The sequence below is a fragment of the Vulpes vulpes genome, chromosome 12, assembly GCF_048418805.1.
Source record: "Vulpes vulpes isolate BD-2025 chromosome 12, VulVul3, whole genome shotgun sequence".
Lineage (NCBI taxonomy): Eukaryota > Metazoa > Chordata > Mammalia > Carnivora > Canidae > Vulpes > Vulpes vulpes.
In genome coordinates, this window is record NC_132791.1 from 183,692,881 (window position 1) to 183,715,469 (window position 22,589).

The following is a 22,589-nucleotide window of genomic DNA, read 5'->3' on the forward strand; positions in this document are numbered from 1 at the left end:
GTGCCCCGGTGGTTATACTTTTTAATTTTTAAAATTTTTTTTTAGTTTAGCACCATTTATTAAGTGATCTCAGCTGTTGCTGTAGCTGCTGTGTATCAGCCTGTTCTTAAAACATAAAATGCTCTTCCAATTCCTCTTGTCCAGGACAGAAGGATCTTCCAGGTAGCACGCCAACAGAACAAGAGACTCCGACGATGCCAGCTTCAATGATGGTGCCATCCAGAGAGGGAGAAGGTCATGGCACCTTCAACCTCGGCTTCCAGAGGTTTTGAAAAAGGAGCCTTTGGGGGCCCAGACTGCCTGGCATTTTGATGCTGTCAGTGTGGGGTTTGTACTCCATAATGGTGTTGGGAGGTAGGTGAAGCACTCGCTGAAGCATATCCCAGAGGCGGGCTGTGGTTGCTTGGTCACTGGCAGTCTTATTCCATATTGAAATAATGTCCTCCTGCAACAAGACAGAGACCACAGCCCCACAGATCTCCTCCCCAATCATGAACTGTTCCCCCAACATGGCCAGGATAAGATTCTCCAAGCAACGGGATGCCAAGCCCTTCCGCAGTTGAATAATCCCCTTGCCACCATTTTTATTTGCATCATCCTCCCACTTGGGCTTAATTCTTTCTTTGAAGAGATGGAAGTCACTGTGGCCTGTCAGGTCCCCGGGACATACCATGTGGCTATAAAACCTCCAGAACTGGGATCCCTGGGTGGCGCAGCGGTTTAGCACCTGCCTTTGGCCCAGGGCGCGATCCTGGAGACCTGGGATCGAATCCCACGTCGGGCTCCCGGTGCATGGAGCCTGCTTCTCCCTCTGCCTGTGTCTCTGCCTCTCTCTCTATCTCTCTGTGACTATCATAAATAAATAAAAATTAAAACAAAAAACCCTCCAGAACTGCTCCATAGAGGCAAAGGTGCCCATCTATTTGATATTTTGTTCATAGCTGTGTGAGCTGGTGGGATGACCGGGGGTTCTTCTGGAGACCAGAAAGTAGAGTTGTACTACAGGGGATGCTCTGCTGGCCCAGGGACAACAGCCTTCCTCTTACTGCTGCCCTGACTTTGGTCTTGTTCCGTTTTTTCCTTCTCATCATCTTTCTGTGTGCTGTTTTCTTCATTCTGATCATGGTCCCCACTGTCATCATCTTTCAATGGGTCGAACTTGTTGTTCATCCTCTCACTGCCGCCGTCGCCACTGCCTCCAGGTGTACTTTTTTAATATCAACTGACACCCAGGTTCTCATAGTAGACATTTTTCTTTTTTTAGAAATGATATCATTTCTTTATTCATGAGAGACACATAGAGAGAGTCAGAGACATAGGCAGAGAGAAAAGCAGGCTCCATGCAGGGAGCCCGAAGTGGGACTCAATCCTGGCACTCCGGGATCATACCCTGAGCTGAAGGCAGACGCTCAACCGCTGAACCACCCAGGCATCTCAGGTAGACATTTTTCTAACCCCAATGTTTACCAACTGATTGTTGATGATTGCCATTGAATATTCAGGACAGTGGGTTGGTTACTCAATGGTCTGAGTAAATAAATACATTTCTCCTGGGTAATTTCCCAAGCTCAGGGCAGCAAAGGGCAGTCATTATCTCAGCATGCTCATGCGACTCAGTATTTGAGCCCTGCTAGAGGTTGCAATAAATTCTGGAACATTAAAACTGAATATGAGCCTGTGACCTCCACATCTTGAAACCCCTTCTGCAGGGAAGGCTTGGATATGCCATGTGGGCTTGTTCTTGGGTTCAAGCCCCAAGTGAGAAGCAAGAGCTCAGGGTTCATTGAGGATGGTGTGTGTGTGTATATAAGAGAGAAAGAAACAATGAACTGCTCCTCACACACTTTTGGGAGAACCGAGTTCTCCAGAAGGTCCTGGGGCACACCAGTGAGCACCTCCTCCTATGAGAGAGCCAAGAACAGCATTATCAGTGCCTTAAACACCATCTGGGCCAATTACTTCATTATATGGGTTTGGAAACTGAGGCCCAGAATGGATCCCTGGCCCACTTATGGCCACATAGTACACTCTTTTTAGTGAATTGTTCAAACCCTGACCCAGAAACAGTCATTGGTCCACTTCCCTCCTTAGGGTCTGCCCACCTTCCAGATAGTAGTTCTTTGGCTGTTATGCAGGAGCATAGGTAGTGGCATTTCTGATTCCTTCCTAAAGCTCTGGGAGCTTTGGGGAAGCGAACCTATGAAAACCCACAGGAAGAATGAAGAAGGAGACTCCTAAGAAGACATTGATGGGTGTCTTCCCCACATGCATCTATTTTCTTTGGAGGGTCCCATATTTGGTAACCACTGGAGGTTCCATGGTGTGCAGGGCACCTAGAAGAGAGGAGAAAGATCACCCTGGCCCCTGAAAGAACTCTGGCCCATCTGCATCAGCACCAATTGCAGCTTGAAGCTTTTCACAATTGTGTATTTGCCCATTTTTTCTGTGTTTCTCTCAGTATTTTCTCTCTCATTATTTGATTCAAGATTTCAATGCTATGTTGGTAGGAGCATAACGGTTCATGTCTGTTATATGAATTATTTTTCTGTCATTTAATGTATCATTTAATGTCAATAGCATTGGGTCATTGATTTTGATTCTGCCTTTGTCTGATATTGGATATCACCATACCTCTTTCTGATTGCTAACATTTACCTGGCACACTTCTGGGAAGAAATCACACATATATGGGCATTTTCATGCATATGCCTACTCTCATTAAGACTCATGTGTACAGACAAATCCATACATACATAGATACAGGAGAGCTCCGCTCATTTACAACAAAACTTGCAGAAATACAAGAGGTAAATGCATTTGCATACATATATATGCATGTAAGAGCAGTTTTATAAAGGTCACAATGTATCCATATGTAGCGTACATTCACATATCACACACAGGCACAGAGACACTCTACTAGCAGATTTACATCTTAGCCAGCTCTTGGACTAAATATGAATTAGACCAAGTTGAATTCAATCTCTACCACATTACCTGGATTTGTCCTGAAGCCTGGGTCCACTCATGATTGACTAGCCAACAGCCATGATTTACGGATCCTTTATTATAACCTGGCACTGTGCCAGACACTTTACATGGACCATCTCACCTCATCCTCCTAAAAAATGGAGAGGGTAAGTGTTATTATTACTACACGATACAAATGTGGCAATGGAAACTCAAAAGGTTATATAACTTGCTCAAGGTCACACAGTGAGACTCTCCTCAGAGTCCTGTTCTAGGTGGTGATATTTTACTGTTCTCACTCCAGACTCTGGGGGCACCTGAGCATGCAGCAAAGTACTCTACACCCCTGAATAAGAGCTGCCATGGAGTAGTACTCATCCCAGCCTTGCTATCCAGAGACTATAGGTAAGCACTTATGAAAACACTCCACTTTTTGAGACAGCATAAAATGTTAATTAAATCGGAGAGTTACAACTTCTACCCAAAAAATTAAAAATGATGGCACCCAATTCTCTCAAAGATACAGTGAAAAGGACATTCACATGTACTGTTGGTGACGGATAAATTGATACAATGCCTTGGGAAAGTAATCTGGCACAATGTGTAACAGCTGTGTTCACATGCTTTGACTCAGAAAAGATTCAGAAACTCATTAAGACAAGGACTTTTTCTTAAAAAAAGGGGGGGGGGGTGTCTCAGTGGTTGGGCGCCTGCCTTTGGCTCAGGTTGTGATCCCAGAATCCAGGATCAAGTCCCACATCAGACTTTCTGAGAGAAGCCTGCTTCTCCCTCTGCCTGTGTCTCTGCCTCTCTCTCTCAGTCTGTGTCTCTCATGATAAATAAATAAATAAATCTTAAAAAAGATAAAACAAGGACTTTTATGATCTGTCGTCGTATGTACCATAGTGAGTATTGGAAGCATCATTTGTGTCATAGGACTAGACCAAAAAATTATAACTGTACACTCAAATAATAAACTGCTTATGACAATATTTTAAGTGAAAAAAGCAGAGTAGAAAAGTGTATACATGCTAATATTGCAGCACTATTGAGTCTTTTTATGGCCACATCATTAGGAGTATGGAGTCCTGTTTAGGGGAGGTGACAGAGCTGCTTGTTTCTTCTGCCTAGGATCTGACGAGATTGGTTTACCTGAATGCACTAAGCATGTGTCATTCAAAGCAAAGGCCAAGCTGGGGGATGAAGGACAAGGGAAGGGAGTGGTAGAGAAGGCAGACAGGACTGTGAGTCCATCTGCCAGACCAGGGGCCAGTCACATATTGACTCCTCCACTCAGCTGTGCAGCAACTTGGCTGGTTCTTTTCTTTCTTTAAAGATTTTATTTATTTGAGAGAGAGAGAGCGCGTGCGCAAGTGGGGGTGGGAGGGACAGAGGGAGAGGGAGAAGCAGACTCCCTGTTCAGCAAGGAGCTGACATGGGGCTTGATCCCAGGACCCCAAGATCATGACCAGAGCTGAAGGCAGACCCTTAACTGGCTGAGCCACCCTGGTGCCTCACAACTTGGCCAGTTCTGTGTGGACCTTAAGGTCTAGTCCTGCCGACACCTGGCTCTACTCTTGCTACCTCTCCCTGTGGAGGGTACAACCTTTCATCTGGTCCATATGGGGAGGGGTTGGGTCAGGCCAAGCACTTCAGTGGGGTGTAGGACTCACATAGGCTCCATCCAATGTTCACAGGGGGCACAGGTGACGTAGAATGGGGGTAGCTGGGTCAGCTTGGTGGCCTTGGTGCTACACTATTTTAGGATTAAAAATCTGTGATTCTGATATGTAGCACTAGGTGGCTCCTGTCCTGAGTCACGCAGCATCCTGTTTTTTGAAGGGAAGACGGAAGCCCCATCTGGTCCACTATTGGGCTTTCCACACAAACAGACCTGTCTGACAAGTGAGGTGGAATGTTCTTAGAAGCCAGATCACAGGGTGAAGTCACAGTCTCCATCCTGTGCAGAGAGGAGCCTTGCTTGGAGCTGGCCTGCAGTTGGGCCTGGGGGGAAGGTAGAGGTCATGGTTCTGGACCCACCAGGGTTCTGTTTTTTTTTTTTAATAAATTTATTTTTTATTGGTGTTCAATTTACCAACATACAGAATAACACCCAGTGCTCATCCCGTCAAATGCCCCCCTCAGTGCCCGTCACCCATTCACCCCCACCCCCCGCCCCTAGTTCATTTCCCAGAGTTAGGAGTCTTTATGTTCTGTCTCCCTTTCTGATATTTCCCACACATTTCTTCTCCCTTCCCTTATATTCCCTTTCACTATTATTTATATTCCCCAAATGAATGAGACCATATAATGTTTGTCCTTCTCCGATTGACTTATTTCACTCAGCATCATACCCTCCAGTTCCATCCACATCGAAGCAAATAGTGGGTATTTGTCGTTTCTAATGGCTGAGGAATATTCCATTTAATACATAGACCACAGCTTCTTTATCCATCATCTTTCGATGGACACCGAGGCTCCTTCCACAGTTTGGCTATTGTGGACATTGCTGCTATCAACATCGGGGTGCAGGTGTCCCGGCGTTTCATTGCATCTGAATCTTTGGGGTAAATCCCCAGCAGTGCAATTGCTGGGTCGTAGGGCAGGTCTATTTTTAACTCTTTGAGGAACCTCCACACAGTTTTCCAGAGTGGCTGCACCAGTTCCCATTCCCACCAACAGTGTAAGAGGGTTCCCTTTTTTCCGCATCCTCTCCAACATTTGTGGTTTCCTGCCTTGTTGATTTTCCCCATTCTCACTGGTGTGAGGTGGGATCTCATTGTGGTTTTGATTTGTATTTCCCTGATGGCAAGTGATGCAGAGCATTTTCTCATGTGCGTGTTGGCCACGTCTAGGTCTTCCTCTGTGAGATTTCTCTTCATGTCTTTTGCCCATTTCATGATTGGATTGTTTGTTTCTTTGCTGTTGAGTTTAATAAGTTCTTTATAGATCTTGGAAACTAGCCCTTTACCTGATAGGTCATTTGCAAATATCTTCTCCCATCCTGTAGGTTGTCTTTTAGTTTTGTTGGCTGTATCCTTTGCTGTGCAAAAGCTTCTTCTCTTGATGAAGTCCCAATAGTTAATTTTTGCTATTGTTTCTTTTGCCTTCCTGGATGTATCTTGCAAGAAGTTACTGTCCCGCCAGGGTTCTGACGTGACTTCCCACCCATAGGAGGCAGGAAAGGGTACCTTCCTGGGTGGAAGAATCATTTTACTGTTCTGAGATCCTGTGCTCAAGCAGGTCAGCGATGACCCTCACCAGGGTCTATCAAAGGGCGGGGGGGAGGGGTACCCTTCTCTATTCCAAACAGCATCAAAGGTAGTAGCTGCAGACCCAGAGGGAGTGTGTGTCCATCAGGATGGCACCATTAAGAAATCTCCAGGACCTTCTGGCTAGCAAGGACTCAAAGATGAACAGCACTGAGGAAGCCTACGGGCCAGGGGTAGGCGAGTGTAGCCGACAGCACATGCTCTCTTGCGTCAGGCTACTTTCAGTCCACATCATGTCAGTGAGACGCATCCACGGTGTCCTGTGTAGCCGCGGATGGTTCGATCTCGTTGGTTTTTGTTTGTTTGTTTTATTTATTTATTTAAATTTTTATTTATTTATGATAGTCACACACACAGAGAGAGAGAGAGGCAGAGACATAGGCAGAGGGAGAAGCAGGCTCCATGCACCGGGAGCCCGACGTGGATTCGATCCCGGGTCTCCAGGATCGCACCCTGGGCCAAAGGCAGGCGCCAAACCGCTGCGCCACCCAGGGATCCCCTGTTTGTTTGTTTTAAATTCAATTTGCCAACATATAGTATAATTCCCAGTGCTGATCTTGTCAAGTGCTCTCCTCGATTTCATTGTTGCAGAGGATTTCATCCTGTGACTACACCACGACATGTCTCCCGTGGTGAACATACGGACACATTCATTCAGTATATGTCTACCAAGCGGAATTCGTGGAGGGATGTGGAATTGCTGAGTCACAGTGTTGTGGCTCTCAACTCGAGCAGATAATGCCAAGCAGTTTCCGAAGAGGTCGTACCAGTTTACACTCCCACCAGCAATGCACGGGAGTTCTGGTTGATCCAAATCCTGGCCAAAATATTGGTTTTATCAGTCTGTTTCATATCAGCTTTCCCTTTTTCTTCAATTGCTTTATTGAGAAGCTTGGACCTGAGCCTGCTATCACTGAATGCCTGGTCCAGTTGGGAGAAGATCGAGGAATTCCCACTGCCCACCTGTATTTTTCAGGTCGCCCTAACATAGTACCGTCCCACCCCTGACTTCAAAGGTCAGGGATACCTTCAGGCCCTCTTGCTGCTGCCTGCAATGCTATCCCATTCCCAAAACTCTGGCCATGGCATTTACAGTGCCACTCTCCACGTCCAGCCTGAGACGCAGGAGTGCCTTCAGCTGGCCCCAAGGGGACTAGGGGTACCCTGCAGGAATGAGGTCCTGAGGACTCCTGAGGACTGACTTGGGGTGAAGCTCTGTGAGGCTAGAAAGGGCCAGGAGCTTCACTCCTGTTTCGTACAAGGGTCACAGAGAGCCTGACAGGGGCTTGGTCAATCACACTGAGTCAGATTCCTCCCAGCCTTTGGGTGATGACTTTATTTATTTTTTTATTTTTTAAAGATTTTGTTTATTTATTCATGAGGGACACAGAAAGAGAGGCAGAGACATAGGCAGAGGGAGAAGCAGGCCCCTCACGGGGAGCCCGACATGGGTCTTGATCCCTGGACCAGGATCACACCCTGAGCCGAAGGCAGATGCCCAACCACTGAGCCACCCAGGCATTCCGGGTGATGACTTTAGACAAAGCTCGTTCTAGACATGAGGGCACATTCTGAAGAGGGAAGGATAACTTAGAGGCCAGTGGACTTAGGTATGAGTCTGGCTCTGTCATTGTGTGGCCTTAGACAAGGTACTCTCTCTTCTGATTCTCAGTTTCTTCATCTGTAAAATGAGGATCCACTCAGGACCCTAAAGGACCATTGAGGACCACAGGGGACTGTCCAGAGGCCTGAGGGAGAGGATGGATGCCACTAAACCTGACACAGAGGAGAAGTTAGCAAGTCTCCTCGTGAGTCCTGACCAGCTGATAGCTCTGTGCCCTGGGCCTGGCCAAAATTGTAGTCAAGGGAGCCATATGATTCAAAGGATGGTATGATTTGAGGCTGTGTCCGGATCTGTGCCAGAGAGCATTTACTGAGCATTTGCTGTGTGTCAGGCATTCTTCTGGGCACTTTACAGCTAATTATCATTCAATGCTCACAGCAGATCTATGAAAAGGGACATGATCATTGCCCCCATTTCGTAGATGGAAAAATTAAGAAACAAAGAAGCTAAATAACTTGTACAGAGATACAAATTTAGTAAATTGCATAACTGAATTGGAACCATATTAGGGTGTGTGTATAGATGCGTGTGTGTGTGTGTGTGTGTGTGTGTGTGTGTGAGACTGCCTGTGCCTGTGAGTAACTAAGTTTGGCACTGGGTATGTACACACTCGTCTGTGTCTCCTGGGAGCATCTGCCAGTACCTTGTCCAGGTGATCCTGCAGTAACCCCTGGTGCACACGCACACAGCTCATGTGGCCCTTCCTGTGACCCCAGCCCAAGGAGGCTTCTCGGGCCCACCAGTCCCTTCCCTGCAGGACCTGGCCTGAGTTTGTGGGTGCCCCCTGCCTTGCTCCCCTCAGCTCTGTGTAGCTGCTGAATCCTCAGGGCAGGGCCGTTATTTGGTCAAGGACGCTCTGGCAAGCAGGGGAGGGGGGGTTCGATGATCGATGGCCCAGGGAAGAGAGAATAAAAAGGATTGAAATACCAGCAGCAGCTACCTTGTATGAGCGCCTCCCCCCACCTCCACCCCTGAGCCCCTGGAGTGGTGTCAGGCCGCCCCTCCTTTCCCGTGTGGAAAAAACCGTAGAAGCTGGGACTCGAGACAGGAGAGGGAAGGAGAGAATGGTCCAAGGCCCACCTTCCAGAGCCCTCTGGTGATGGTGACACCAAAGCTGGAAATGGTCCCTCCCACCCATGACTCCCAAGTGTGCTGCTCCCTCAGGCCTGGAGAGGAGGCCTCTTTATACATCCCACATGGTCCTTGAATCCCAGCCTGGGCCTGCTGGCTTCTAGGCAGCCCCTGGAGAGTCTTCCTTCCCCTTACTTCTGTGTCCATCAGTCAGCAGGTCTATCCGTCTACTCTAAATCTAGAGCCAACCAGTGCCTTCCACCTAACTGGAGGCCCACACTGGTCCCCTCCTTGCTCTTCCAGTCCCCGCTCTCACTACCGCCCCCAACCGGTTCCTGTTACCCCCTGGTTAACACCATTCCAAGGCCCTTCATTGGCCTCAAGTGCAGTCCACACACTTGCAGCCCACAAGGCTCCTCAGAGTCTGGTCTTTGCTGACCTCTCCAGCTTTATTTTTTTATTTCTATTTTTAAAAAGATTTTATTTATTTATTTATTCATGAGAGACAGAGAGAGAGAGAGAGAGACAGAGACAGAGACAGAGACACAGGCAGAGGGGGAGAAGCAGGCTGCCTGTGGGGAGCCCTACGTGGGACTCGATCCCGGGCCTTGATCACGCCCTGGGTGGAAGGCAAGCATTAAACTGCTGAGCCACCCAGGGATCCCCTCTCCAGCCTTTAGAACTCTTTCCTCAGTAGGTTTCAACCTCCAGGCCTTCGTGCCTGCTCTTCCCTCTGCCAGGAACATTCTGTCCTGTTGCTCCCTGTTGCTCGGGTCCACTGCTCTGGCCTGTACACTGGAGTAATCTCTGCTCTCCTTTTTCAGCTTAGATGTCCCTCCTTTCCATGTCCCCCCGCAGGGCTGGCCTCTACCTCTGTGTCCCTACAGCCCTCTGTGTCCCCAGGGGAGGGCTCTGATTGGGCCTTGTTGATTTGTCAGGCTCTCTCCTCGCTTGTGGGGCCAAACTGCCCCCATGGAGAGAAGGGGATGGGATGGGAGGCCTTCAATGCCAGGGGAAGAACTTGGACATGCCCTAAGGGTGGCAGGGAGTCACAGGGAGCTTTTGAGCAGGCAAGTGGCATGACTTGAGCCCCTTTGGTTTTATGTGTCTCCCCCTATATCCCCAAAATGGATCTCCCTGAACAGCTCTGATCCCAATTACAAGTGCTTTTCATGTAACCCTCAGCAGACAGGAACTTAGTCTGACTGAGAAAGGGTATACGTGGGATTGGGCCTGTAGAAGGAGAGAGTGGTGGCAGGTAATGTCCTTGTGATATGTATTAAAATCTAGATATTAAAAAAATAAATAAAATAAGATCTAGATATTTCAAGGGAACGGTACACTGATCCTCAAAAAAGAAATGTTTGCTCCCACTCAAAAACCTCTGGTTCCTTTTTACCTGTCGTAGCCTGAGTGGGTAGGCCTCTTCTTTTCTATGGGACAACAGCCTGACTGATGCAATAGTCCAGACACCCTCCCCAACCTGTTCTCCTGTGTCCTGGTAGATACTGTGGGGGCTGTGCTGAGCTCCCCTAGAAGTTGGTCTCCCCAAGCTGGGAGGGGAGGGAGGAGCTGAGCCAGGCCATAAAGGGTTGCAGCACCAGGGCTTGGAAACTCACATCTCATATCCTAAGAGGCAGGGCTCTGGCCTAGCTGGATTCTGTTCTGTCTTGTGTCTGGGCAACATGGAGAAAGGGACCTTCCTCAGTCTGAGTCAGGCTTTGGGGGGCAATTGCTGCTTTGGGGGCTAAAATATGTTCTAGGCTAGATTCCCCCAAGGTCTCAGGACTTCCCTCTACCCCAAGACTGACTTGTCCATTCACCCTTCCACCAATGAGGACTTCTGTGCAGGACTGAGCATAGCTTTGGTGGCTGAAGATCCTGGGTTCACATCCAACAGCCACCATTCACATACTCTCTACCTTTTACTGCTCATCAAGCATCCCTGAATCCAGGTCCTGCCCAAACCTTCTGGGGGAGACGTGGAGTGGGGTCAGGCTGACTTCCACTCTCAGAGAGGTGAAAGAGACACAGACACAGACAATACTAGCCTGGCGTGGGCTATGCTCTAATGGACACAGACTCAGGCTCAGAGAAGGCAGGGAAGGCTGCTTGGAGGAGTGGGGGGTCTTCTGGGGAGCTTGAAGAATGAGCCAGAACCAGCCACGAAGCAAGGAGGAAAGGCACTTCAGGAAAAAGGAGTTTGTACAAAGGTCCCTGAAGTAGGTAGTAGGTGGCATTTCGACAGAGCACAATGCCAGTCATGGAGGGGCTGCTTCCTTAAGGGACATACATCAGCTTGGTTTAAATTAAAGTTTCTTAGCAGAAGAAGCTGTGTCTCTGCCACCCCTCAGAGCTCATCCCGCCCCTTCCTGCCCTTCTGCAACTGCTGCAGCCAGATCTTGGCGGGAAGTGTCTCTGTCCAAAACCACATTTGGGCTTCTCTTAGCTTCTGGCCAACTCGTGGTGTCAGGCTGATTTCCAGGTGTTGCCCCAACTGGTTGAACGAGGGCCAAGAGGCAGCCCCTCACCTTTGGGGTCCCTGGATGGGAGGAATGAATGAAGGTCAAGGCCTCCTGCGTTGTCCCCTAGAAGAAGATCTGAGTAGTAGTATAGGCCCAAAGGCAGGTGTGCCTGCCTGCTTACTCACCCTGTCCGGGCAAATTGAGTCCACTGAGCCATCATGGTGAGGCTCAGCTGCTTCTCCTCCTCTGGAGCTTCTGGAAAGACTATTGGAGGAACAGACCTGGATCAGGGTCATGTGGGTCCTGGAGAGAACTCAAGGGTCCCCTGTGCTGACTGGAGACCTGTGTGCCTACAAGCCCCACCCTAGCTTGTTGCAGCCCCGGGGATTGCATGTCTGTCTGTCCTTACCCAGCAGGGAGCTCTCATCCATGAGGAAGGGACCCCAAAATATGAAGGCAACCTCAGCCCCATGGTCAGCCCTCATCCACGCTGGCTTGATCTTCGCAAAGGAACTGGGTCAATGCTGGAACTCATAAAAAAAAAAAAAAAAAAGGCAGGGACTCCAGAATCTGTGGCGAGGGCTGCATCGGAGATAGGTACCCTAAGCCTGATCAGGTCCTGCCTTTGGCAGGACCAGCTTGTAGTTACACCAATACCAGTACCACACTGATGACAACATCATTATCAGCAAGCATTTACTGAGCATTTTCTGGCTGTCACCCACCATTCCATGCACTTTATGTGTAATCGTTCATTTTATCCTCCTGAGAACATACAAATTAGATTGTTACTGTCGCCATTTTACAAATGAGGAAACTGAGGCACAGAGGGGCTAGGTATCTTGCCCAAGGTCACAAAGCTAGGAGCTTGGAGCTGTTCTAGGGCTGTGTCAGGGACTAGCTACCAGGTGTGGAGGAAGCAATACTTTTCTCCCAGGAGAAGTGCTAAACATGGGAAATATCACTCATGAGTCCAATAAATTCTTCAGAATTGGTGATGGGTCCTGCTGGGTGACATTTGACAAATCACTGCACCTTTCTGAGCCTTGGTTTACTCACCTGCAGAGTGACCTGCCAGAGTCACCTCTCCTTAGGTGACACTGCATCCCAGAGAGGAAGTGGGGTGTGGGGGTAGCAACAGGGTGTCAGGCCATGTCTCCTGTGATAACCCAGCTCTTGGGCTGAAATGGAAAGGGTGGGGCAGGTGAACGGGGATAGGCTCACCTTAGAAGCTTCTAGAGAAATTCAAGGCAGGCAAGTTCATGATAATATCAGCCAGAAGTTCCTGGAAGTCGTCACGTCTGGCTTCTGCATCAGAACTGCTGCCTAGGTATTCATCTGTGATACTGGGCATCAGCTCAGGGGGCACATCCTGGGGCAGGAGGCCAGGGTCGGGCCTGCTCGGGTCCCACAGCCCCAGAAGACCCTCTCAAGAAGCCCCACACCCTCCAGCATGGCTTCTTTCTTTCTTTCTTTCTTTCTTTCTTTCTTTCTTTCTTTCTCTCTTTCTCTCTCTCTTTCTCTCTCTTTCTCTCTCTCTCTCTCTTTCTCTCTTTCTCTCTCTCTTTCTCTCTCTCTTTCTCTCTCTTTCTCTCTCTCTCTCTCTCTTTCTCTCTCTCTTTCTCTCTCTCTCTCTCTTTCTCTCTCTTTATTTCTTTCTTTCATTTTATTTATTTAATCATGAGAGACACAGAGAGAGGCAGAAACACAGGGAGAGGGAGAAGCAGGCTCCCTGGGGGCAGCCCGAAGCAGGACTCCATTTCAGGATGCGGGATGATGCCCTGAGCCAAAGGCAGATGCCCAACCACTGAGCCACCCAGCACCCCCAGCATGGCCTCTTTCATACTCTAGGACTCATGTGTCAGGGGCCCCTGCCTCCCTTGGGGGTTCTAGAGAGTGGGCAGAATAAGTTCAGATCTGGAGTCAATGCAAGCTGTGATTGCTGCTTGGCTGCGTAATCTCAGATAGGTTGGTGAGCCTCCCTGGAAGTCAGTTCCTGCCTGGCAGGGTTGTGTGGCAGTCTACCTGAAGTTCCTAGCTAAGGGTTCTGGTCTTGAGCGACTGATTGCCCAGTAGAAGTTAAGCAGAAAGTTAGTGAAAGAACAAATCTTGGGGGCTCCCCAGAGCTCCAGAGAACAGTGATGAGGTTGATGAATGGGAAGGACTCTGGGGGTTCCAAAGAAGGAAGGGAAATATTCATAGCTTGAGTACCTTCTAAATACTAGCTTCCTGGTAGACTTTTCAAATACAGCATCCAGTTTCCTTGGGTGGGAAGTATATAACCTCATTTATATTTTTATTTTTTTTAAAGATTTTATTTATTTATTCATAGAGACACAGAGAGAGAGAGAGGCAGAGACACAGGCAGAGGGAGAAGCAGGCTCCATGCTGGGAGCCCCATGCGGGACTCGACCCCGGAACTCCAGGATGGCGCCCTGGGCCAAAGGCAGGCGCTAAACCGCCCAGCCACCCAGGGATCCCCAAGACAATTCATCTTTTTTTTTTTTTTTAATGATTTATTTATTTATGATAGACAGAGAGAGAGAGAGAGAGAGGCAGAGACACAGGAGGACGGAGAAGCAGGCTCCATGTCGGGAACCTGACGTGGGATTCGATTCCAGGACTCCAGGATCGCGCCCAGGCCAAAGGCAAGCGCTAAATAGCTGAGCCACCCAGGGATCCCCCCACCAAGACAATTCAATAAGGAAAGTTTTTTTTTTTTTTAATTTTTTTTTTATTTTATTTTTTATTTATGATAGTCACAGAGAGAGAGAGAGAGAGAGAGAGAGGCAGAGACACAGGCAGAGGGAGAAGCAGGCTCCATGCACTGGGAGCCCGACGTGGTATTCGATCCCGGGTCTCCAGGATCGCGCCCTGGGCCAAAGGCAGGCGCCAAACCGCTGCGCCACCCAGGGATCCCCAGGGAAAGTTTTTTTTTTAAACAAATGGCTCAGGAACTGTTGGATAACCACATGCAAAGAATCCCCACTCATACAGAATTAACTTCAAATGAATCACAGACCTAAATATAAGAGCTAAAACTATAACATTCTTTGAGGAAATCATAGAGGTAGGGGCACCTGGGTGGCTTAGCGGTAGAATTCTGCCTTTGGCTCAGGGTGTGATCCCTAGGTCCTAGGATCAAGTCCCACATTGGGTTCCCCACAGGGAGCCTACTCCCTTGGCCTATGTCTCTGCCTCTCTCTCTGTGACTCTCATGAATAAATAAAATCTTAAAAAAATCATAGAGGTAAATCTCAATGACTTTGGTTTAGCAATCACTTCTTAGATATTACTCCAAAACTACAAGCAACAAAAGAGAAAATATATCAGATGTCATCAAAAGGAAATCTTTTGTGTTGTAAAGGATACCATAACAAAGTGAAAAGACAACCCACAAAATGGGAAAAAAGATTTGCAAATCATATTTATCTGATAAGGGACTTATATCTAGAATATATGAAAAGCTCTTACAACTCAACAATAAAAAGACAATCCAATTTAAAAATGGGCAAAAGATTTTAATAGACATTTATCCAAAGAAGATATAAAAATGGCCAATAATCACATAAAAAGATGTTCAACATTGTAAGTCATTAGGGAAATGCAAATCAAAACCACAATGAAATACCACTTTACACCCACTAGGATGACCATAATCAAAATGAGAGCTAATTGAGTGTTGGCAAGGATGAGGAGTAATTGAAATCCTCATACAGGGCAGCCCGAGTGGCTCAGCAGTTTACTGCCGCCTTCAGCCCAGGGCGTGATCCTGGAGACCCGGGATCGAGTCCCACATCGGGCTCCCTGCATGGAGCCTGCTTCTCCCTCTGCCTCTCTCTCTGTGTCTCTCATGAATAAATAAATAAAATCTTAAAAAAAAATAAAAATAAAATGGTGCAGTCACTTGGAAAATGGGCACTTCCTCAAATAATTAAACAGAGTTACTATAAGACCTGGCAATGCCACTCCTAGATATATAACCAAGAGAAAATAAAACATACACTTGGTGTAAAAACTTGTACATGGGGTGCCTGGGTGGCTTAGTCACCTAAGGATCTGCCATTTGCTCAGGTCATGATCCCAGGGTCCTGGGATCGAGTCCTGCATCAGGCTCTCTGCTCAGCAAGGAGTCTCTGTTCCCTCTCCCTCTACCCCTCCCCCCTGTTCGTGAGCTTGCTCTCTCTCTCTCTCAAATAAATAAAAATATTTTTTTAAAAAACCCTTGTACATGAATGTTCATAGTAGGAGTATCCATAGTAGCCAAAGAGGTAGAAACAGGGCAGCCCTAGTGGCTCAGCAGTTTAGCGCTGCCTTCAGCCTGCGTGTGATCCTGGAGACCCGGGATCGAGTCCCACGTCGGACTCCCTGCATGGAGCCTGCTTCTCCCTCTGCCTGTGTCTCTGCCTCTCTGTGTGTCTGTCATGAATGAACAAATAAAATCTTAAAACAAAACAAAACAAAACAAAGAGGTAGAAACAACCCAAAGGACTGTCAACTGATAAATGGATAAACAAATTGTACTATATCCACACAAAGCACTATTTAGTCATATTAAAGAAGGCAGTGCTGATACATGCCAAAACATGGATGAACCTTGAAAGCATCATATTAGGTGAAAGAGGTCAAACACAAAAACTACATATGGTAGGACTATTCATTCATTCATTCATATTGTAGGATTCTATTTATTTGAAATGTCTAGGGGGCCCCTGCCTGGCTCAGTTGGTGGAGCATGACTCTTGATCTTGGGGTGGTGAGTCTGAGCCCCACTTCAGGTACAGAGATGGCTTGAAATGTCTAAAACAGGCAAATCCACAGATTTGCCACAATACACCAGTGGTTGCTGGGGGCTGGGGGAGGCAGGATGTGAAGTAACCGCTAACAGGTATGCGCTGCATTTCAGGGTGATGCAAATGTCCTGGAATAAGATAGTGGTGATGGTTGCACAACTTGGTGGATGTGTTCAAACCTACTGAATTATACACTTCTTAAAAGGGTAAATTTTATGGTATGTAAATTACATCTCAATAAAGTTGATATTTTAAAAATTATGGTCTGCAAATGCTGGTAAAGTTGTAATAAAACCTGTAGCCTCAAGTTATTGGCCGTAGTTTAAATTGGCAAGCAATTTCACAAAGTGCTATGCCAGTGGCACTACATAGAGGTGGAGAGGTCTCCAGAGGGGTATGAGTTATTTTTCAGGACTCAGGCTTTTGCCATGGACATTTAGTAAACATCTAGTTGGCTGAAAAGTCTACAGTTGTGCCTGTATGGCTAACAAGGAGAGTGGAGACAATGCCTGTGCCAGGGAGGAGGTGAGCAGCCCCTGGAGCCGTCAGTTCCTGAGAAACATCCTTGACTACAAAGTCCCAGGCACAGCATCCTGCACCAGGCAGGCTTGCCTGGGTCTTGGGAACCAGCCAGGTTGGCTCTTTCTCACTGTTCAATTCATGGCTCCAAGTTGACTGTGTGGGGCCGGGGCGGCTTTCCAGAGTCTAGGGCACTGTTTCCCCTAAGTACTATTTTGCCATTACACACACACACACACACACACACACACACACACACACCATGCACTGCAGACACATATCTGGCCTGGAAACTTCTACGAGCTTTGTCCTACGAGTGTCAAGATTGCATGATCCTGGCATCCAGCAAGCACCCAAATATCCTTCCTGGAGATAAATCCCAAAGGAAGAAATCAAAGGACAAAAGCTATGGACGTGAAGATGTCCACTGCCCTATTAGCTTTGGTCATAAAAAACCAGAAGGTGCCAAAGTGCAGAAATTAAGGAATATTATGATGAGACCCTCCCTTTGTGGAAGGTTTTGTGGGCATTAATGTCAATCACTGTGAAGAGGAGTGGAAGAAGGAGACTCACAGGGAAGATGCTCAGAAGGAAAGCATGATGTTAATGCTTTGTGTAGGGAGTTCCGTGCACCTGGAGGGTACTGGAAGGCACTTGGGGCATGATCTCCCCCACTGGCTTGATACTGTCCGAAACCTGAAAGTCTCAGGTATTTAGTCTCTCAGGTGCAGAGTCATACTAACCAGTATCATAGAGCTTGATGTATAAACCAGACACCAAGGCATGAATATGCTATAAATCAGGACCGCCCAGAAGGCTACTTAGAGCAAAAGCTTCGCCCCCAAGAAGGAAATATTTGCTTTGGGAAAATTGAGCCGGGTAACCTTAAGCAAGTCCCATAAACCGGTTGTGGGGCACGCTTAGGAGTCACACCCAGCAGGTGGTGTAGATGTGCCGGGCTGGGCAGTGGCTACCAGGCCTCTAGCTCCTTGCCCCTGTCCCTTGCCGGGGTCCTGGCCCCAGACCAGCAGTCAACAGTTCCTGGCCAGGAGACCACGTTCTCTGTATAATTCTGGTTTTGGTAGAGCCCCTGCCCCAGACTGAGCCCCGGGGAGCCTTCTTCTCTGCTCTGGATGGCATGGGGGAGGGGCCCTTGGTCTCAAGCCAACCCCTGGCCTGAGAAATCTGATTTCAAGCTCTGGACCCTCGTTCCCCACTTCCCCTCACAGGCTGGCCTCTCCCCGGGCGGCCACCTCACCTGAGGAAGCCACGGAACCCCGGAACCCCGGCGGCCACCTCACCTGAGGAAGCCACGGAACCCTGGGCCGGCCACCTCGCCTGAGGAAGCCAAGGAGCCCTGGGAGGCCACCTCACCTGAGGAAGCCAAGTAACCCCGGCGGCCACCTCACCTGAGGAAGCCAAGGAGCCCTGGGAGGCCACCTCACCTGAGGAAACCACGGAACTCCGGGCCAGCCACCTCACCTGAGGAAGCCAAGGAACCTCGGCGGCCACCTCACCTGAGGAAGCCACGGAACCCCGGAACCCCGGCGGCCACCTCAGCTGAGGAAGCCACGGAACCCCGGAACCCCGGCGGCCACCTCAGCTGAGGAAACCAAGGAACCCCCGGCCGGCCACCTCACTTGAGGAAGCCAAGGAGCCCTGGGCGGCCACCTCGCCCGAGGAAGCCTAGGAACCCGGGCAGTACGGCCTGTGACCACTATCACATGCCCGTGGGCAGCCGGGCTGACCCCTCTTGGGGGTGGCAGCGCCAGTCACCAGAGAGCCCCCATGGATCCATACCGTGACCTGCAGGGAGGTCACGGGACAGTGAGGCCCAGCTCTTGGGACACCGGCTGCCCTCCCTCCAACCCCGGGCGTTCTTGGGACCCCTGAGGCAGTTTGAGAAGCTGGCTGGGGAGGGGACGGGCCGGGCGGGCGGTGGAGGCTGAGGCCCCGGCAGTGCTCCGAAACAGGCAAGAGCTGCGGCTTTCCGTTCTGCGGACGCCTGCTGTGGTCCTGCGGGCGCCTGCTGTGGTCCTGCGGACGCCTGCTGTGGTCCGTCGCCTCCAGATCCTGCGGGCGCCTGCCGCCAAGGAGGAGCCCAGGGCCCAGCGGTCCGCAGCAGCCCCGCCCCCGGCCCCGCCCCGCAGCCTGCCCCCCGCCCCCCCCCGCCGGGCTACCCACCTGGCGGGGGCAGTGCGGGCACCCCACACCCTCCCAGGACGCAGGGCCCCGGCGCGGGGCTCAGGAGCGGCCGGGCCCCACAGGAAGACGTTGGTCAGTGCCCTTCACGCCCCCTGCCGGCCTCCACCCCCAGGGGGGTGTCCCCTTCAGGCTGCGGGCCTCAGGCCCTGCGGGCGGGACAGAGGGCCACTGAATGGGTTCGCAGTCTCCGCAGCTGATGGGGGGCCAGATGGACTCACTAAGCATTGGTTCTCCAGCGCCTGCTCCGTGAGCCCCGTTCTGAGCCCTTGACCCTCGGCGCCCTCACCTTCCCAGGCAGCCTGTGAGTGGGCCCTGCGATGACCTCTGACCTCGGCCCCTCTCCTCCCCCGTCAGCAAGTCTAACACCGCCTCTGGGCCAAACCAGTCCCCTGAGGCTGAACTAGTCTCTTCTGGGACCCAAACACGGGCTGTGGGGCTTTGGGCCTGGCTTTGGGCCTCGCCTATCCATTCACCTTCAGATGTCTTGTCTGCTGCATTAGGTGTGATAACCATGTCTTTTCATTTTCTTTATTTTGATGTTCTGACACGGGAGACTTGCAGACTCCAGTGACCGTGGGCTCCAGGGCCAGCCAACAACTTCTTGAAAGGTGTCTTTCAGATGCAAACCAACCAATGCGGAGCCCAGGCTCCCAGCCACCTCCTCAGTAAGCTTCTCAGATTCCCCACTGCCAACCACTTGCCCTAATGACCCCAGGGCTGGATACCAGATATCTAGAGACAACCCCGTGCCCCAGAGGCCACTGAGAATATTCAAATTTGCCAATCCGGAACCGAACCACTTAGCCCCCTGGCCTTTTCCTTCTCCCAGCAAACAGTAAAGGCTCTTGCCCACATTTCCCCCTCCTCTGCCTCTTGATAGACCCATGCTTCCCTGCATGCCACTTGTTCTAGAAACTGTCAGTAGACATTTCATGATCGTCACTTCTGTGTCTGTGTCTTACGGATTAAATGAATCGTGGGTGCCCTTAAAACACAAGGACAGTCATGTCCTCCGGCAGGGCTGCTCTGGAGATCCCAGGCAACCACAAGGGCAGAGCCCCTGCCCGGAGAGGATGCACACAACTGCTGGCATTTCTTGGACCTGAGGGCTCCTTCCCTGAGCAGGCTGCCCACTCCCGCCAGGCCCAACCTCACTCTTGCCTCCCCACGTGAGTCCTCCCACCAACTCTGAAGCTCCCACCTCTGCAGGCCCAGCCGGCATATCTTACCAGTGGCTGTAGCAGGGAAAGCCAGGAGCAGACAGGCCATCCAGCCCAGGACCCTGGGCCCAATCCCCATGTTCCTCACAACTGACTGAAGGCAGAAGCGGTGAAAGGGATAATAAGACCCCTGCCCTTGGCACAACCAGTCTCTAAAGGGTTATGTCATAAAACCCTCAGTGGAGGGGATCCCTGGGTGGCTCAGCAGTTTAGTGCTGCCTTCAGCCCAGGACGTGATCCTGGAGACCCGGGATCAAGTCCCACTCTTATCTTTATAAATAAATAAATAAATAAATAAATAAATAAATAAATAAATAAAATGATTAATTATATATTATGTACATTTAACCTCAATTTAAAAAAGAGCATCACCTTCCGTTGCGTCTATCCTGCATCAGGGCTCAGGCACCCCCTTGGCCGGCAGGACTCGACACCAGCCCCCGCACCACGCCTATTGGCTTGCTCGTGCCCGCACCATGGTCACTGCCAACCACTTCCTTGGATCAGTGGGGTGTGTGTCTTGCAATGAGTGCCCAGGGTCTGGTGGAGTTCACGGAGTCAGGAAAGCTAGAATTTGAACCCGGGACTACAGACCTCCAAGGGCCAGGCTTTTTGCCCTCCCCCTCCCAAATATCACATCATCCACACCCCTAAGGTACACTCTCTGAGCCCTCCTTCCCCCGCCTGACTACCAGGCACTAGGGCTCAGGGCTGGCCACTGGCCAGACGGGGCGGTTGGTCCACTGAGGGTTTTTTTTTTTTTTTAAAGATTTTATTTATTTATTTATGAGAGACACAGAGAGAGAGAGGCAGAGACACAGGCAGAGGGAGAAGCGGGCTCCATGCAAGGAGCCCGATGTGTGACTTGATTCCAGGATCCTGGGATCATGCCCTGAGCTGAAGGCAGGCGCCCAACCTCTGAGCCACCCAGGAGTCCCCAATTAGCCATTTTATTTTATTTTTATATTTTTAAAATTTATTTATTCATGAGAGACACACACAGAGAGAGGCAGAGACACAGGCAGAGACATAGGCAGAGAGAGAAGCAGGCTCCATGCAGGGAGCCTGATGTGGGACTTGATTCAGGGACTCCAGGACCACGCTCTGGGCCGAAGGCAGGCACTAAACCGCTGAGCCATGCAGGGATCCCCTTAACCATTTTAAAGTATATGATTGAGTGGCATTTGTGCATTTGCAATTTCATGCAACTACCACATCTCTCTAGTTACAAAACTCTTTCATTGCCTCAGGAAAATATCCGATACCCATTAAATAATCATTCCCATTCCTACACACCCCTTCCCCAACTCCCCATAACCTGATAACCTGATTAACCTGCTTTCTGTCTTCCTGGATTTATCTATTTGGGATATAGCACATAACAATGATCAGGCAATATGTGGCCTTTTGTGTTTGGCTTCGCTCACTTAGCATAATGCTTCTGAGGTTCATTCAAGTTGTAGCACGAATTGGTTCTTTGGTCCATTTTATGGCTAGATACTAATATTTCACTCAATGGCTATATCACGATTTGTGTATCCATTCATTTAGTGATGGGCACTTGAGTGGTTTCTACCTTTTGACTATTATGAGTACTACTGCTGCAAACAATTTTGTACAAGTTTCTGTGAGTTCCTATACTTTGATTTCTCTTGACTGTATACATCTAGGAATGGCATTGTTGGTCACATGGTAATTCTATGTTTTAATATCTTGAAAAACTGGCAAGCTCTTTTTCTATCGTGGCTGGCTAATACTCTTTTTTTTTTTAACTACTTAAAAAAATTTTTTTAAAGATTTTTTATTGGAATGCCTGGGTGGCTCAGTGTGGTTGAATGTCTGCCTTTGGCTCAGGGCACGATCCCAGAGTCCTGAGATGGAGTCCCACATTGGGAGTAAGCCTGCTTCTCCCATAGACCCGGGATCGAGGCCTGCCTATGTCTCTGCCTCTCTCTCTGTGTGTGTCTCTCATAAATAAATAAATAAAATCTCTAAGAAAAAAATATTTTTATTTATTTGAGAGAGAGAAGCAGGAAGAGGAGAAGCAGACTCCTTGATGAGCAGGGAGCCTGATGCAGGACTTGATCCCAGGACCCTGAGATCATGATCTGAGCCAAAGGCAGATCACTTAACCAACTGAGCCACTCAGGTTTTCTGGCTGATACTCTTATAAAGCCTCAGGGCCTTGGGCCTAGGCTGCCCTGCCAGGGCCCGAGGACTGAGGATACCCAGGGTATAATTTAGGGGTGACTTTCTCATGTAGACCCACTCTCTTGAGACTCCTCAAATAACGGGGCAGAAGCAGGGCACTGCCCTCAAAAGGCCCTTAGGCTCCTCCAGGAGGATCTGAGGTCTGCAGGTAGAGAGAATGGAGGAAAGGGAGCAGGAAGATTCTTATTCACAACTAAGTCCTCTTCCAAATCCTGGGATGATGTGATGTAAAAGCCAGA

The 22,589-nt window shown here is 49.4% G+C and overlaps 1 protein-coding gene, 1 long non-coding RNA gene and 1 pseudogene across 2 annotated transcripts; 1 reads left to right on the forward strand and 2 right to left on the reverse strand.

The window, feature by feature from the left end:
• The first annotated feature begins 100 nt into the window (after positions 1–100).
• LOC140594809 (uncharacterized) lies at positions 101–21,877 on the forward strand. The gene is made up of 3 exons (XR_011996147.1): positions 101–354; positions 3,275–3,375; positions 17,944–21,877. It is a non-coding gene; the product is annotated as an uncharacterized lncRNA (long non-coding RNA).
• LOC112929398 (eukaryotic translation initiation factor 4E type 2-like) lies at positions 236–1,191 on the reverse strand (annotated as a pseudogene).
• Positions 11,288–12,857, reverse strand: CES3 (carboxylesterase 3). The gene is given in 6 exon segments (XM_072731758.1): positions 11,288–11,454; positions 11,457–11,479; positions 11,588–11,666; positions 11,812–11,946; positions 12,612–12,774; positions 12,846–12,857. Coding segments are annotated over 6 exon segments (579 nt in total).
• Positions 21,878–22,589: the final 712 nt, after the last annotated feature.